At 40.7% G+C, this 18,411-nt stretch overlaps 1 protein-coding gene across 2 annotated transcripts in view; it reads right to left on the bottom strand.

Moving 5' to 3' along the window:
* Positions 1-13,911, bottom strand: part of LOC102969445 (leucyl and cystinyl aminopeptidase) — a 101,666-nt gene extending 87,755 nt beyond the window's left edge. The window contains exon 1 of one of the 2 annotated variants that reach the window (XM_042990660.1): positions 13,827-13,911. In XM_042990660.1, coding sequence (XP_042846594.1) covers positions 13,827-13,845 — 19 coding nt within the window. In that variant the 5' untranslated portion in view covers positions 13,846-13,911. Of the gene's footprint in view, positions 1-12,944; positions 13,045-13,826 lie in introns of those variants that run through there. The other variant, XM_042990669.1, reaches the window with a different exon arrangement.
* Positions 13,912-18,411: the final 4,500 nt, after the last annotated feature.

The following is an 18,411-nucleotide window of genomic DNA, read 5'->3' as shown; positions in this document are numbered from 1 at the left end:
GGTCCTGAGACCAAAATACTTAAGAAGCATAACTCTTGCTTTTAAAGATAAATAAAAAATTCCCAAACTCTCCAGATACCATAATTCAAGCACTGAAGTTTCATTATACTGTTTGAAAAAGCATATAGAGTAAATAGATGAAGAAAAATAAATACAGATGGTCCGTATAACTTTATACAAGGGCACAAGGGGTTTTGAATCATCCTGGATTCCTGGGTTCAGAAAAAAAGAACTGAACCATTTGTGTTTCTTTCAGCATCCTTAGGAAGAAGGAATGTAGACTCCAACCATTTGTTCCTATGGAAAAATATAATCTTCTTTACCTTGAGATAAACAAACGGTCCAAAATATGGCTGCCTATGTTCCCGAAAATTCACGTGCTGAAATGCATGTGTAACCCCAATGCAACTGTATTTGGAGACAGGGCCTTTAAAGAGATAATTAAGGTTAAATGAAGTCATGGGGGTGGAGCTGGTAAGACGGGTGTTCCTGCAAGAAGAGGAAGAGCCTCAAGAGCTCTGTGCAGAGGAAAAGCCATGTGAGGACACAGCAAGAAGGTGGCCATCTGCAAGCCAGGAAGGGGACTTTCACCAGAAACCAACCATGCTGTCACCTTTACCTTGGACTCCCAACCTCCATAACTGTAAGAAAATAACATTTCTTTGGTTTAAGCCACCCAATCCTGTAGTATTTTGTTATGGTAGCCTGAGCTAATACACTGCCTATACCATTTCTGTATTATAACTCCATAAATATACTGAGACGGGGAGGGATATTTTTAAAAGGGAAGGAGATGTTGAATAAATATCTTCACAGTTTACATATCATAATTTATGTTACTTGGCCACTAAGGAGTTGTTTCAGGTTTTTTCTCAAAATGTCATTTAATTTTTATCCTTTGATTAACCTCGGGACAGAAACCCACATTTTCTTCCTCCTGGTTAGTGTCATGTCTAATATTCATACTTTCATATCTCAGCTCATGCTGTAATACACTTCAACCATTAGTTACTCTGTTGTGTCGACTAATAACCCCTGCCTCTCAATGGTTTTGCCTGATTGACAGCCATGACGTAGTTTCACCTACTCTATTCTACCCATAAGGCCACACGAATGCTTATACATGGCCAATTCATGCCTTCTTCCCAATTCTGGGATAGTAGGAAATTCCTTTTTAAAAGTCTCATTTAATTGGCTTGGGATTTGTCTTTGTGGCTCACTAATGAAGGGCAAAGTCCCCAAGAGTAGGCCAGCCAGAAGGCCCCACAGGACTGCAGGAAAAGAAACTGATTTAACTGCATCACTTTTGTCTCAAATGCAAACCTGCTAACTTTCATCTTGCTTCCCCTAAAACACTACGACCATTTCTTTTTTTTTTTTTTTTTTTTTTATTTATTTTTGGGACAGAGAGAGACAGAGCATGAACGGGGGAGGGGCAGACAGAGAGGGAGACACAGAATCGGAAACAGGCTCCAGGCTCCGAGCCATCAGCCCAGAGCCTGACGCGGGGCTCGAACTCACGGACCGCGAGATCGTGACCTGGCTGAAGTCGGACGCTTAACCGACTGCGCCACCCAGGCGCCCCTACGACCATTTCTTATTTAGCACTATCTTCCCAGTACAAAGCACAGGGTCTGAAAAAGCAGGTGCTGGAAAGGCGTTTCAGTGGAAAAGAAAGCTGAATGAGCACTGATAAGAATATTCAAAAAAAAACTGATTTGGAATTACTCTACTTGTCTTAGAGAAATTTAAAGAAAAAGGAAAAGAGCACTGAAATTCAACTTTACTTGGGAAAAAAAATTGAAAAAGTAAAAATGAAACACAACTGTTACTTAAAGTTTGTTCTGGAGTTGCATGAAGTAATATTAGTCTCAGATAACATTTAATGAGCATCTAATATGTGTATCTAATGTGTGGAGCACTATGTTGGGCACCAACTCTATTAGGAACTAAATATAGGACAACTGTGTGCTTTCTGTCATATGTAATTGATGGTTCCTGGCTGAACAAGCATGTACATTTATACAGAACAGGAAATGTGGTTTTCACCATTCAGAAAATGGAGTCCTAAACAAATGGTACCTCTGCTTTCATAATATACCATTTATGCCTCTTTGAACATTCTTGGGAAGAAACATGAACTCCAATAACTTATTCCTGTGAGAAAACACTATTTTCTGAACACTGAGGCTTCCTAGGAAAAATTGTGACTCAAGGAGAGGAATGCCTCTACTATGTTCCCATGCAACCCAGCCATACAGCCACTTGAAGGATTATTTCTTACTTCCTTCACCTTGCTGTTGTCCAAAATCACTACCTTATATGATTCAGAAGTTCAGGATATTATCTTAGCGAGGAAAAAAAAACAACAACAACAACAGGCAACAGGCCTAGAGACTTCTGGCAGGGTGGATGGAGGTAGGGAGGTAAATTGCCATAAATCACAACAGATTCTCAGAGCCAAAGAGGGGCTGCCAAGTTACATTCCTTTAGCAAAAATAATAACAAAATACAGTGTCACAGGTACTAGCACAACTATAAATTCACTAGTAAAACTAGTTTCTTATTAAGCTTCTGTGAGGACACAAACAAAACAGGTAAGAATTTAAACATTATATTAGAGACATGTTTGTTTGCATTCCCGACGTCTGAAATACAGGCCTTGTTACCAGTTAAAGAAGTACCTTTATTCTATACCTTCATGTTAACACTACCCCTTTTAGTCTTGAATTCCTGTTTCAGCCCCACCCAAGAGACAAAATATATTTAATACCTGATTTAACACCAAAACAAGTTCTACTTGTATGAAGTGTGTATGAAGCGAGGTGTGCTTATTCCATTTGCTTGACAGAAAAAGAACTAAACTGGATGTAGAAATGAATAGTTCCTCTACTCTTAGGCAACACTTCCCTCCAAGTGTTACAAATGCATAATTGTTAATAAATATGAAATGGAAAGAATCCTATACTGACCTAAAGCCTTTAGTAAACAAGATACAAGAAATATCATTTGTGGCCCAACTTTCAAAATCTCACTATGGCAGGAATGTGCCATATCACCATGTCTCCTAGACCTCAGTGATATCAGAAAAAGTTTTGAGCTTCTGTGCACATTTTAGTTTTTTAACTAAACATATTAAAACATCTTTATATTATCTTTTTTTAAATTTTTTAATGTTTATTAATTTTGAGACAGAGACAGAGTGTGAGCAGGGGAGAGGCAGAGAGAGAGAGGGAGACACAGAAACTGAAACAGGCTCCAGACTCTGAACTGTCAGCACAGAGCCCGACGCCGGGCTCGAACCCACGAACTGGGAGATCATGACCTGAGCCAAAGTCAGATGCTTAACCGACTGAGCCACCCAGGCGCACTGATATTATCTTTAAATAAGAGTCACAGAGCCAGTGAGTAAGGAGCCAGGATTTGAAGGCCGGCAGTATGAATTACTTTGCACTATTATGCTACACGATAGTAGTCTTACAAAAGGAGGTAGATTCATGGGTAGATCTCCAAATGAAAAAATAAAAGTATAAAACCAAAACTATTTAAGGAAAGCAGTGTGGGATAGGACCAGTGCTCCTCCAAACCTGACCGTTTTCAAAGAGAGGATACTAAATTGTGTGTTCATATACCTTTCTTCAAAATTTATTCTGCTGGATGTAAGCTTTCCAAGGGCAAACAGAGACAATACTGCACTCTTACTTGACTCCAGCTTTAAGAATAAAGCTTAGGGGGCACCTGGGTGGTTCAGTCGGTTAAGCATGCAACTTCAGCTCAGGTTATGTTCTCGTGGTTCATGGGTTTGATCCCCTTGTCCGGCTCTGTGCTGACAGCTCAGAACCTGGAACCTGCTTCGGATTCTGTGTCTCCCTCTATCTGCCCCTTCCCCACTTGCACTCTTTCTGTCTCTCAAAAATGAATAAACGTTAAAAAAAAATTTTAAATTAAAAAAAAGAATAAAGCTTGGAACAAGTTAGCACATAGTGAAGGTATATTTTAATATATTTATTTGAGAAAGGTATCTTTTTAAAAACTATTATTTTTTTAAAAGAAGAGATAAGTAGGGACCTGTCAAAAACAAATTTAAAAAATACTTGTTAACTGATGCAGTTTAAAATGGTATGCAAGAAGAATCTGTATTAAAATAATCCCTCTGGGCTTCTTCTCTGACCCCCAGTGCTGATTCCCCAAAAGAAGAATGGACCAAGGAGACATAGAACACTAATTTTGGTTTGTAATATTTTTAGTCTTGATAAAAATAAGAAATGAATAAAAGCATTAGCAAGATGTAAAAAGGAAGAAATTCAAAATGAAAAAAGCAAATAAAGAACAACAAAAATACATTTGAATCCCGGTATTACCTGGTTTCTATAAAATAGACTTAAGACCAAGCATTCATCTAAAAAAATTTTTCTACAATAAATTCTGTGTGTGTGTGTGTGTGTATTCATTTCTGTATTTATTTTCTCCAGTTGTTATAATGGAATAAAGAACCAAGAAAATATAAAATTTACAATAATGTACAAAGTCCTAGCAATAACCATTTAATTCTATTGAACAACCACCATTCAAAAACACTGTCAATTCCACAGAGGAAATACTCTACTTAAAATTCTGGCCAGAGGGCACCTAAAACACATCAATTTAACAAGTGCAACAAGATATCCCATGGACTAAAGAATACAGACAAACAGTACAGAGTATTGTCATAAGGATCAGAATTCACAAAAAGACATGCCATTTTATTCACTTAAAAGTTAGCTAATATTCTTATGGGGAAAAATTAAAATTATTGTAGCTTAGTTTTCAATTTTCTTTTCTCTTCTAGGCTACATTATTTACCATAATGTTTATATTTATATTGAACTTATCCTCCAATCAAATTTATAATCTTTATCACATATAGTAATTTTTAAAATATTTCCTTATAACATAAGTCCCACAGTCCTTGACAATCCTCAGGGCACCTCTGAGAAAGATTTAGCCATAAAAAGTAATTGAAATTGTCAATGCATCCTAAATACTTATGCTCATCAATCTTTCAGGTAAATCTACATAACTACAAATACTTTGTAAAGATTTAAAGCTAAAAGGTTTATTTTTAATTCCATCAAATATTTGGATATAGTTCCAAAAGAATCTTAACATATTCATATACGTATAACGTATTCATTATATAAAATGAAAAATGGCATTAGGCATAAAAAATACCTGTGAGTGATTTAAAGAGAATGCCTATCACCGAATGAGGTCTGCAAAGAAAATTTATGAGGACTCTTCAGTGTATGCAGAATGCTTTTGAGCTAGAAAATACCTCAATTGGTGAATAAATTTGCTAGACCTGATGTCAGAGGGATTTGAAAAAAAACTATTTTGCTGATAATTCTGAAATACTTTTCCATCTGACTCATCAGACTGATAAAATTCAAGGTAAATGATAATCTTAAATCTTCATAGTAAAAACTTTGCCATCAATTTACAACTTGCTGAGGGTTAATTTGACTATCATTAACCCACTGAAAAATATAGTGGTGATTATCCAAAAGTCTGGGATTATAACTACATTTTTGTCCACCAATAGTCACTGTCATTTCATTATCTGCCAAGAAAAGCTTCTATGCGTGAATTCAAGTTTTTATCTCAACAATGTTTCCTGAATTGGCAGTTAATTAAACTACAACCATGTACCGAACTGCAATGAACTGCACTAGAGCAAAGTTAGCTACACTGTAGTGAACATGTGCTTATTTCTACCTACTTCAAAACACTATCATCTAATCCCCAAGTCAGACTGGACCCTCCTTCTACGTTCAAGTATTTTTCTGTGTGCTTCCTCCAAATGAAAACTTACAAGCTTCTCACAGTAACCTGTACTAAGGAAGATGAATGTGAGGCTGCTGTTGTAAACAGCAAAGCATTTCTTATTCCTACTAACACTCACTACATCCACGCGGAGTTGTTTTCTTAATCTAGCCAGCCAATCTAGATACTGAAAGGACAATGTCAGTGGCCCAAAGGGCTTAGGTACTTGGCACTTAGTTTAAAGGGCAGAGAAAATACTGCTAATAAGTATAAAAAGGAAGCAGCCCAAGCTCATGGACATTATTTTGATAAATCTTGGACATACTCATTCCTTCCACCAGGCTCTAAGGTCCACAGCAGCCCCCCTAAATCACTGAGGGCATTCTGACAATTATGGAACAAGAAGAAACCAGACAAGGATCAAACAACTTCTGCCTTCGAATCCCACTACCAATACCAAGTTAAAGAAAGATCTTTAAAACAATTATCTCTCTTCAATCACTCCCACTAATCACCATGCATTTTTCCTCTGAAGAAAACCCTGGAGTGGTGCAATGCTGTTGAGATGATGACTGTTCTAACAGCTATTTTAAATCTTAGGAAATAAGTTTCAGCTGTGAGAAATACCATTACCCCCCCCCCCCCCCCCCCACAAAGCTTCCCTGCCCACCTGAAAGTTGGTCTAGGACAGTGAATGCCTAAGACAGTTGTTTACGAAACACTACCACAGAGCCCTGGCCATTATTTGCTGCAAGATCTAGGAAGGAAAGGAGCACACCCAACCCACAAAAATACCCATTCTCTCACTGTAGTTGTCATTCTCCTTTAGCCCAGTTTATGAAATTCTCCCCAGAGAAGCATAAGGAAGCCTTTAACTCCCTTCATCCCAGATCACTGGTTTGGCCTCCCTGACAGCACCAGGGGGCTAGAGAAAACTCTGGTCTGTCCAATCCCCAATCCACAAAAGTCCAGACAACTGGCTTAAATTTTGTTTTGGTGACTGCATTCTTGACATATGTGGAAGGAATGCCCAGGAGACCTTCATTAAGCAGTAATACACACTAAAGGAAAAGACTTCAAAGAGCCTTGTACAACTGAACTTACTTCTCCATTGTTTTTTCAAACTCCCTTAGAAGCCTGAATTTTCTTTATTTGGTCAATGAACTGGTTTCCTCCAAGTTTAGATGCAAGGGTTGAAATTTTTAAAAAATAAATTGGTTCATAGGGCACCTGGGTGGCTCAGTGGGTTAAGCATCCAACTTCGGCTCAGGTCATGATCTCACAGTTCATGGGTTTGTGTCCCGGATCCAGCCCTGTGCTGACAGCTCAGTTCAGAATCTGTGTCTCCCTCTCTGCCCCTCCCCCACTAGCACTCACTTTCTCTCAGAAATAAATAAACATTAAAAAAGACTTTAAAAAAGTAGGGGCGCCTGGGTGGCTCAGTCGGTTAAGCATCCGACTTTAGCTCAGGTCACGATCTCGCAGTCCGTGAGTTCGAGCCCCGCGTCGGGCTCTGGGCTGATGGCTCAGAGCCTGGAGCCTGCTTCCGATTCTGTGTCTTCCTCTCTCTCTGCCCCTCCCCTGTTCATGCTCTGTCTCTCTCTGTCCCAAAAATAAATAAACGTTAAAAAAAAAAAAATTAAAAAAAAAAAAGTAGGGGCACCTGGGTGGCTCAGTCGGTTAAGCATCTGACTTCAGCTCAGGTCATGATCTCACAGTCTGTGAGTTCAAGCCCTGCATCAGGCTCTGTGCTGACAGCTCAGAGCCTGGAGCCTGCTTCGGATTCTGTATCTCCGTCTCTCTCTGCCCCTCCCCTGCTCATGCTCTGTCTCTCTCTGTCTCAAAAGTAAATAAAAATATTAAAAAAAATTTTAAAAATATAAATTGGTCCATTGTTCACTCATAAGCATCAGTACAAAAGTGGAGCAAAAACAGGTAATAAAAAACAGTGACTACTATCATGATAGTCCTACAGAGTCAATGGCTCTAGGGGCACGTGGGTGGCTCAGTAGGTTAAACATCTGACTCTTGATTTCAGCTGAGGTCATGATCTCACGGTTCATGAGACCGAGCCCCACCTCAGGCTCCATGCTGATAGTGTGGAGCCTGCTTGGGATTCTCTCTCCTGCCCATCTCTCTCTTTCTCTCAAAATAAATAAATAAACTTTAAAAAAAGAAGTCAATGGCTCTATATTCTTCACATTCAGTAGAGAGAACAGTCTTAACTCACAAGTGACTATGCATTTTCTGACTATGATAGAGAGAAATATGTAGCATGATTAAACTTGTGTCAAATGTTTTCTATCTCCTTCCAAGGTTTCCAAATGCCATTCTTAACTCACTCATCCCCTTACTCCTCAATTCCTTTTGTCTAATCAGTCCTTTTGTCTACTTGCCCCTTCCAAGCCCAACTCCTCCATCTTTTGACCTCATACATCAGTGTCCTGCTCCCCAAACTAAACTAACTTCTCAAAGATTTGCAAGGCTCAAGGTATGACCATTTTGGAAATCTATGCCTTATCAGTTTCCCCCTTTACCTTAAATCTCTACATTTCTCTCATCTTCATCACTAATTCTCTTAAGTCTCAATTTTCCCTAAAGATCTTTGGTTTCAAAGTCCTACAGGTGCTACCAGGACAATCACGAATGGATTACAACAACAAATAAGGCTGCAAGGGAATCCTGACCATCCTTCCATAGATTCAGGAACAAGAACTATTTTGTTTCTGTCATATTTACTGCACAGAAACACCAGGGCAATGAGCAGCTTTTTTCACAAAGGCCACCAGATATACAAGGAGCTGAACCACCACAAAGCCTCCAAAATTTCCCTCCATTCTCATTCCTGGTTTCCTGTGAATGCTCAGAAAAGGTATATAGCTAGAGACTCAAATTAAAAAAAAAAAAAAAGAAAAGAAAGAAAAGAAAAGAAAAAAGAAAAGAGAAAAGAAAAGAAAAGAAAAGAAAAAAGAAAAAGAAAAAAGAAAAGAAAAGAAAAGAAAAGAAAAGAAAAGAAAAGAAAAGAAAAGAAAAAAGACATTCTCTGGTTGCTCCAATAATATTATGGAAAGATCTACTGGTATTATTAGCTCCAGCTCCGACTTCCTACAGTTTTCAAGACATGAGGTAACTACCTGACAGAACATGGCTACACTGTCCTCATCTCTACTGCCAAAAGCCATGGGCCCAATGTAGCTCCATCACAACTTCAAGGGTAACCTTGGATAAATTCCTTCATATCTCAATTTCCTAACGCTTTCACAGAAAGGGTTGAAAATGTTTTCACTCCTTAACAGGAGTATCATACCGCATCATTAGAAATGTGAACTTATTGGTGGCAAATGTTATATGAACAGGTTTTAATACAATTCTGTACATTTATTTCATAATTAGAAAACTATCTTAACGTTTTATTGTTTTGTTTGTTTCTTCTAGATTTCTTAGTTTTATATTAGCATGAAAGCAAAACTAGATTCTTCCATTTCATTTCTCTCATTGAGGTCAGCATTACCTGATAACAGGTTTGTGGGTTTCTTGCAACTGTGCCCAGCAAAAAATCTACTTGTAAGTGGGCGTTCAAAAAACAGTGTTTGAATGAACTCCTGAAGAGGAAATCACCCCTGGCTTATTTTCTATATGGTAATTTCCTTATAACCAATCTCTCTAGTTATATATCTTTCAATTCTCAAGGATCATCTGTAGACAAGCTTATTTTAATTGCTCCTAAAATATGCTGTTTGTCTCAAGACACTCCTTTTTTGGAAATTGTTACAAAGCAAAGGACTATGCCCCCGCCTCCACTGTTTTCCTTAAAAACTGGATAGTTTCTAGTTATAGCCTCAACCCTAGAATATTAAATCATGTTAATACTTGATTCCTATACAGTTCTATTTCACTTAAATGAAACAGAACATTCAAGACAGAGGATAAAAACATATTTTAACTTCAATCACATAGAGAAACTATGATCTTCCATTTTTTAAGGATTTTCTTTCAACATGGTTATTTATCACAAAAGAAATAGTGTGTGTGCATATATATATATATATATGCACATACATATGGTAAGCTCATATTTTTGACAGATGATGCTAATTTTTTTTAAAGAAATGCATAACTATAGGACAAGTGTTATTTGTAAGATAAAAAGATGGGGGTACGTGGGTGGTTCAGTCCTTTAAGCGGCCAACTTTGGCTCAGGTCATGATCCAACTTCCTTTGGCTCAGGTCATGATCTCATGGTTCATGGGTTCGAGCCCCTCATTGCGCTCTCTGGTGTCAGCGTAGAACCCGCTTCAGATCCTCTGTCCCCCCCCGCCCTCTCTGCCCCTCCCCATTCACGCTCTCTCTCAAAAATAAACATTTAAAAAAAAGATGAAATCACAATTTTATACTACAGCCTATGAATTTCTAATTTGTTGTCCAACTTCTCATTTTGGAAGTTGGGTAATATTTTTGATTGGATGCCAATCTAAAAACAAAAACAAAACCATTTCTAAGACAGGTAAATCCCCCTTGTTTGATCATATACCAGGTTGTAGTACCAAAGTGATTCCTTGGGGCTTTGTTCATAAGAAAAAAAGACAAACTGTTTAACTTATGTTTTCAGTTCTGGGACTTCAAAATATCAATGCTTCTCCATCCTCTAGATACCACAAACTAGAAAGCAAAGGGGAAAAATATATAAATACATATACACAAAACATATACATATATGTGTATGTTTATATATATGTTTATATATAAACATGTGTGTGTGTGTGTGTGTGTGTATATATATATATATATATATATATATATATATATATACACGGCAGGAAAAGAAGTCCTTTTCGATCAGTACACATCTAAATCCTGAATTTGCCTACCTAATAAAGTTCTCAAAAGCTCCCTTCTGGTGAATACTTCTAGTATCCTCAAAATTAAGTTGTACATTTCTAGGCCCAACCTCAGACCTCCTTAATCATATTCTAAGAGTGAGCTTTGGCATTTACATTCCTTAACATGAATTTAAATTATTTTGAAATACCCAAATCCTGTATGTAAATGAGAATAAAGAAATAAAGAGAAATAAAGCTACACAGTCACCAAATAATCACTTGCCCTAATCTAGTACATCTATCAAAAGACCTAGAGAATTGCCAGCAATTTTTTGTTTTGTTTTTGGTAATATATAAATTACTACTTCTTAAGAGTTTCACCTCTAACTGCCTAACAGGACATAATAGCTACTGCCAAATAATCTTTAGTACTGGTCCAGTGCATCTTTCTCCCCATAAAAAGTCACCAAAAATCCAAAACCAAACTGGATATACAGTCTTCAATGTAATTGTCAGCAGTCCCTTCCGAGGGCAAGATCAAAAATATCTCCTGGGCCTAATGGCACTAGGATTCCTTCTTATAAGCCCTTTCTGTAGGTAAGCATATTAAATAGATTACAGCAGTATGTTAGCTGGACAGGTTAACATAGGATACTCATCAAATGAACCCATTATCAGCAGGCAGAGAGCAGTGCCCAAGAAAAATGAACCACACACACAGCAAGTTTTGACAGAAAACTGGGAAAGCAGAGAAAGTCGTATTGGAATCGATGCATACTGACAGTCAAAATGACAAAACAAACTAAATGTGCCTCCTTTACAAATTTCTAGGTCAGAGGGTGAAACCATTGACAAGATTTTAATTGGAAGCTATGTGGTTCTGAACTGCTGAAAATGGTTTTGTTAAGCTCTCACACCTCTCTATATATGTAGGGATATAGTAAAAAGTGGTGAAGATTTTATTAAAAGAGGATGAATGTGCAATAAAAGCCAGTATCAAGCTCAGTAAATCCTGTGATTATAAATTCAATGGATAATGAAATACTCTACACCAAGACACCCAGACCTAGGGGAGAAGAATTAGATGTACCTATCCTTTGTACTCAACAGGATTAAGTACAAAGATAAACATACTTTCCACTATACCAAGTCCTGTTTAAAGACACTAGAAAATTGTACAGCTATCCTTCAAAAGTTCTGAAATAAATAACCAGTCCAGTGCTTAAACCTGAAAAGCACTTTAAATTGCTAGGAGCTAATTTTTTTTTACTTTAGATATTGTAGTTTCTATTTCTTTGTAAAGGACACTAGATAAGCTTCCAAGGAGTGATTAACATATTAAAATGATGCACTGTCAAACTGTCTCCAACAGATTCTGGAAATCTGGAAGACTCATAGGAAAAGGATTAAAAATCCAATTTCCTACATAAAAGTTAAAGCACTGCTTCCTTTTTGTTCTTCTCTCTGGGACTTTCCATTCACCTCTCAAATGTGACAATTGGCAAATATTCACATCTAGAGGAACATGTTTTAAGCGGAGAAAAGGCCCTAGTTCAAAGACTTGAGAATGTACTTTAATTCTGGAGGCACAGGTCCACCACATCAGCTAGCAATAATCTTAACCAAATGGGTGACTCAGCCTTGTTGTGGGGAATTTTTTTAAGTGAAAGTTCACATTTAAAATCCTACAAACATGAAAGCTCCAAGTATTCTAACCAGGACAAAGAAAAATCCTTGGAATAGTCATTTGAAAGGATTTAATGATTTGTATCAAACATATTTTACACTAAAATACTAGATGGTCTCAAAGTTTACTTTTAGCTCAAATTTTCCTTAATTCTTGGTAACTTTACCCGACTATTTTTAGAGCAATAGTAATAACAAATAGAACCTGAACGAGAAAAAAAATTCAGAAATAAAGTTGTCATCTTTAAGCCTAATTAGTACAGACAGGAAGATGGCAGTAGAATAAAGCATTCTGAATTAAGGACAAGGAGAAAAGAACGAGTAATTCGAGTAATTCGCAGTCCCATGAATGAAGCACAGCACACGACAAAGTCTGGCTAGGGTTTGGGATATAGTGGACAATGTCTCTGTCTCTTGAGTGGCAAGTGACCCACCTAAACAGGAGTATATGCTGGCTTCTATTAATGCGACAAACTGTCTACCTTAAGTAACCAACCACCCGCAAGAAAACACATGTCAACTAGGGACTAAATCGTCTAGTTTCACTGTGAATTCTCCCTTACTGGCAGTATTCCTACTCTCTGCCCCAAAAGGGAATCCATATACTCAACGCCACAAAATGGTAACGCATCTCACCCCTGTATTGTGACTCTGGCACTTCTGGTCCAAACAAAAGCCATCGGTTTTAACCAGGGTGGGATTTATTCTGTCCATTCAGTACAGAGCTGTGGCTGTTTGCAGGGCATCCTGCAGGTTCCTGCTTTGACTCTCCCCTCAAGTCACATTGTGATATCACCATGACGGACCCCTGATATTTCATGAGCCTTAGACTGAAACACTGGTATTATCAGAAACCCGTGAAGGGAAGCTTGAACGCCCTGCGGAGTGCCTCAGCAACAGCGGGGAGGGTGCCAATGCGGGCGGGCACCTATTGGGCACAGAACAGGACTATGCAAGCCTTTCCGCAAGTTTCCCTTCCTTCCACTAAATTAACCTGCAAAGCCCCCCACCCCCCACCCCGCCCCATTAGGAAAAGTCACGCCGGCAACTCGAGGAAGGACAGGGGAGACCTCTCTCCTTGCACCACAGAAGTTTGGTTTGGCAGTGACCGAGGCTTAACCCTTCCTGCCAAAGAGCCGAGGCCGACACCCGTCTTCTCCAGGGGCAAACCCTGGCGGCCAACTTTCCCCTCCTCTGCGCAAAGCAACCCAAACTTTGCTGTTCGCCCACCTGGCCGCGCAGCGGGTCTGGCGGCACCCGACGCCTCCTGATCCTCGGCAGGCGATGGCACTGACCTTCACGCCAGCCCCTAGTCCCGCGCCGGCCTCTGCCCGCTCGCCCACCCACCCCAGCCTCTAGCTGCCTTCCCCAGTCGGCTTCCACCTCCCCTAAACCCTCGTGGGAAGAAGCCCACGGTGGAGAGCGACTGCAGCCCGACCGACCCCGCGTGTCACGACAGCCAATGTCCCTCTGCTCCCCAGAGAGTCCCGGCCCCGACGCCTCTGGCTGCCTACTCACCGTTAGTAAAGGGATCCATTTTCCCCCCGCCGCGGCTCCTTACAGCCTAAGCGCCCAAGCTTCCTACTCCAAGAACTGAAGCGGCCCTGTCGACTGAGCATGCCCAGCGCGGCCGCGGCGGGCTGTCGGGGAGGTGCAGCGAGGGGCGGCGCCGCTCCGCCGCTCTGAGGTTCCGCTGCTCCGGGTTTTGCAACAGCTGCAGAAACAGCGAGGGAGGCCAGAGGGAAAAACACCGCACCGCCCGAGGCCACCTCTCGAGAGAGGAAGGGGAGGAGCAGGTTAGAGCTGGAGGCAGCCTCGTGGGCGGGGCCCGACGAGGCCCCGCCCCTCCAGGAAGTGGGGCTGCTCGAGCTCTTCAGTGCTGGGGGACAGTAGTCAGTCATTTAGCAAATGTGACGGTCTACTGCTTGCCGGCCCGGCCAAGTCTTAGGCGCCGGAGCCGGACACTGCGCCCAAAAAACAACGACCATTGCCCCGTGTAGTGGACATTGCACAGACAGACAATAAACAGACACAGAAGGCACACAAGACTAAAAGATTTGTCCCGCTGAGCATTAAAGGGTGATGTGATGGAGAGTGAGTGGAGAGCTAATTAAGACGGCGTGGTGAAAAGAGGCCTTGCTGACAGGTGCCACTGAGACAGCGATCTGAAGGCAGAGCTCGCGCCTGCGGGCGCAGGTCGCTCCCCGGAATGCGAAGCTTCGGTTTCCCTGGGGAGACTGGTTCCAGATTGCTCACTTCGCCAAGGCCCGAGGGAGTAGGGGCTGTGGGTCATGCCCACAACAGAGTGGTCCCTTGCGGTCGTTGGCCAGCCAACTGAAGCGAGGGCGAGGACCCCCGCAGGGTCCGAAATGCCCGGGTTCAAGTCCTCAGGCCACAGGTTCCGGGCGCGGCCTCTACATGCAGGCAGATCACAAAACCTGGCTCTGGATTCCCCCGGGCTGCGGGCGCCGCAGTTTGTGAGCAGAAGGCCTGCCGGAGCCTAGCTTTGAATCAACACCTGCGGCTCCCTTGGGTGCAGCTGCTGGGGCCCACGGACAGGCCTGGCGGAGCAAGGTTGGAGAAACGGAAACTCTCTTAGCCTGTCCCGCCTCTCCTACTCGCGCCATTGCCTCCAATCCCGAGACAGCATTGTTTTCAATGTCAAATCCAGGCATACCCGACGAACCTTCGGAATGGAAGAACCAGGGGCCCAGTGAGCCCCGAGTTCGTGGGGACCTGCCTCCTTATCCCTTGTTCGAAATGGCATCGCCGCCACGCTCGCAGCGAAAGCATCGGCCCTCCCAGCGCGCAGCCACAGCCTCCTTCCCCTCCTCCACTCTCGCAGCCCTGGCCCCTGCAGCGACTTGGCTCTGGCTGTGCCTCCCTGCGCCTGCCAACTGTCACACACTCCTCCGTGGCTGTCAAAAGCAGGACGTCGGGTGCAAACAAGCCGCCGACGAGCGCAAACAGCCTGGGCGAACAGGGACGCCTGGGGTGCCGTTTAACCCGCACGGAATTAGAAATTAGGTTTTAGAGAAGTGAAATATATGTGCAATATTGTATTTTTGAATGTCAGTTGTACTAAATCACCCACTTTCCACTCACGCTTTAAAATCTCCAATGGATACAATAAAAGTGAAACTCCTGGTCTAACTCTGGAACCTCATCTACACTTGCTAACGATGTTTTGGCCACAGAGGCCTTCTTTCAGTCCCTGGAAGTCCCCAAATTCTACCCGGCATTGTTAACTATTCCTCTTGCATGTTCCTTGCGCAAGAAGGATCCCTTCTGCCTGGTACTTCGCCTGCTGGTATCTTCTTGTCATTTAGGTCTCAGCTCAAATGTCACCTCTGCAGAGAGCCTTTACCTGACCACAGTGGAAAATAGCCACATAGTGTCTTCTCTAAAGACTGGGCCCTCTTCTCTTTTCCTCACAGCACTCATCACTCTCTGAAACAATGTTTCTGTTTGTTGTTTCATTATTCTCAAACTCCCTCTCAAGAATGTAAGCTCCATGACTGCAGGGTCATTACCTTTTAAGGGCTGTATCCTACCGAAGATAAGTATGCCATAAATAATTTATGAATGAATTTGTGAACAGATGCGATGGTAGTTAGAGTTCTAGTTCACTTGGAATGTTGAAAACTCTGCCAGAGAACATCTCTGTATTGAGTGCTGTCTTTGTGATCAGTCCAGAGAAGATGTCAATCTTAGGATACCTCAAAGCTGCTCTCTCCCTACTGTGTTAAAGATAATCAGAGGCCTTAGGCTGCCTCCTCCCCCAGGCACTTCAGAAGCCCAAACAGGAAGTGAACCACATGATTGGTGCCATCTGTGCTCAGATATTATATAGTATTCGCAGTGCTCAGATATTATATAGTATACGCAGGGCCGGATTTTGTTAAAAGAACTGCATCTTATATTGTTCAGAAAAATAGACTCATCCTTATACTTTAGGTCATGACATGTTCTTTTGGAGTTATTTTTGCAGTCAAAGCACTTAATATCAGAGATATTTAAAACTCCCCAGAGTGTCAAATCACCTCATCTCACCTTACCTGTAAGCTAGAGTCTATCATGCTTTTAAGTGTGAAACACGTTATCTTGTGTTTTGTCTTAAATACTTTAATTCTGCAGAGACTTGTGGTAAAAATGCTTCACCACTGCAGTAGCAAATATAGGTGGGTCATGTCTACCTGAGATTTCTTTGAAATAGAGATAAATAATTTCTTTGTCCTCTTTGCCAACCTCTTGCCTCCCATCCCTCCCATTCCTACATACACACACACACACACACACACACACACACACACATACTCATACACACAGACATTAAGGACATTTAAAACTTGTGGCTTTGTAATAGAGGTAAAAGAAGTGAACAACTAAAATATTTCAGAATCCTGCCTACCCTCAAAAGAATAATAATAAATTTTGTTTTGCTGTATTCTGGGATTTCTTTGTGGGTATTTTTATTTATTTGGATACCATTTTACATTTGACTTCATAAAGACTTTTTGAGGGAACACAGTTTCACAAATTTGCTATTGATTATGTGTCAGTCTTTAACTTCCTCTTCTCCTCCTACCCAGAGTTGCTTCTTTAAGGATATAATACTTTAAATTATAATGAAGTTATTATTCATTATCAGAGGAGATAATGTGACATTATCTTCTATACCCATTTACTATTTTCAAAATTCTTGCTGCCTACCATTTAATATTTGAAAACCAAAAATTTGGAGGACTAAATACAATATATAACAAATAACATGAAAGGAAAAAATATAAGCTCCCTGAGTAACAAATAGCATGTATTTATAAAAAGGCAGCAAATATGCTAATCAATGGATATAGAAACATTTTTTTAAATCAAAATAAAGAATTTGGTCTGCCATGGATCAACTAATCGAAGTCTCAATTTAATGGATAAAGATGAATTCTGGAGAGGCTGGAGGATTTATTCACAGTCCCATAGCAGACAGAGACTAGAAGTCAGGTGATCTGTGTTCTAAACCAATGCTCGGGAGTTTGTGGTTGCTTTCCAATTCTCACAGGAAACTTAGGGTCATTGGCAATAATACACAAAAGGGATACGTAGTCAACAGAAATATAGCTAGCTTCATCCTACTAGAATATGGTTCCATTAATTATTTAATTGATATTCCTATTTAATTTGCTAATATTCCATGTGACCGTTATGTTTAGCATTATTAAATATCTTTTCTAATTACTCTGAAATAAGCTAAACAATACCTTAATTTGGTGCAAAAATCTGAAAATGATATTTATTCAGCACTCTTTTTTTTAATTTTTGTTAATGTTTATTTATTTTTGACAGAGAGAGAGAAAAAGAGAGAGAGAGAGACAGAGCATGAGCAGGGGAGGGGCAGAGGGAGAGGGAGACACAGAATCTGAGGCAGGCTCCAGGCTCTGAGCTGTCAGCACAGAGGCTGACACAGGGCTCGAACTCACAGACGGTGTGATCGTGACTTGAGCTGAAGTCAGACACTCAACAGAGTGAGCCAACCAGGCGCCCCTATTCAGCACTCTTGAATACACAGAGGATGATGCTTGTTTCCAGGACAAAGGTGACCACCATGAGGTTTCCAGTGACTCCAGACTCTACCCAGTCAACTTAAGGACCAGAGGAATCAGTGTCTCATTACATCTGTAGCCTATTTGCAACACACATGCTCTGCATCATTTAGTGATGTTTGAAGCTATAACAAGTTAAGAAATGTTTAGAGCACGAAGGAAAGCAGAACAATTATGCAACAGAGTTCTTGTAGAGCTTAAACATTAGCAAAGAGATTCAGTTAAATAAACTAGAAGGTTATTAGAAAGGAACAGTTATATAGTAAGTCAGATGCTTTGAACTACAAGAATCAATATGCTGAATCAAACTAGCACGGACATCAAGGAAATTTTTCATCTCATGTTAAGTGCAGAGATAGAACAGTGTCTGGTCACAGCTCCCAACCTCACCGAGAACCCAGCTTCTCATTCTGTCTACTCTGTGAACAATTTTCCGAAAGACTGAGTGTCATGTGGACAAAAAGGGGTTGCATCAGAGAAGGCAGAAGGAATATTTTCTTTGGTGT

The sequence above is a fragment of the Panthera tigris genome, chromosome A1 (genome assembly GCF_018350195.1).
Source record: "Panthera tigris isolate Pti1 chromosome A1, P.tigris_Pti1_mat1.1, whole genome shotgun sequence".
Taxonomy (NCBI): Eukaryota; Metazoa; Chordata; class Mammalia; order Carnivora; family Felidae; genus Panthera; species Panthera tigris.
The sequence above is the reverse complement of the archived record's forward strand: the minus strand, read 5'-3'. Positions and strand labels throughout refer to the sequence as shown.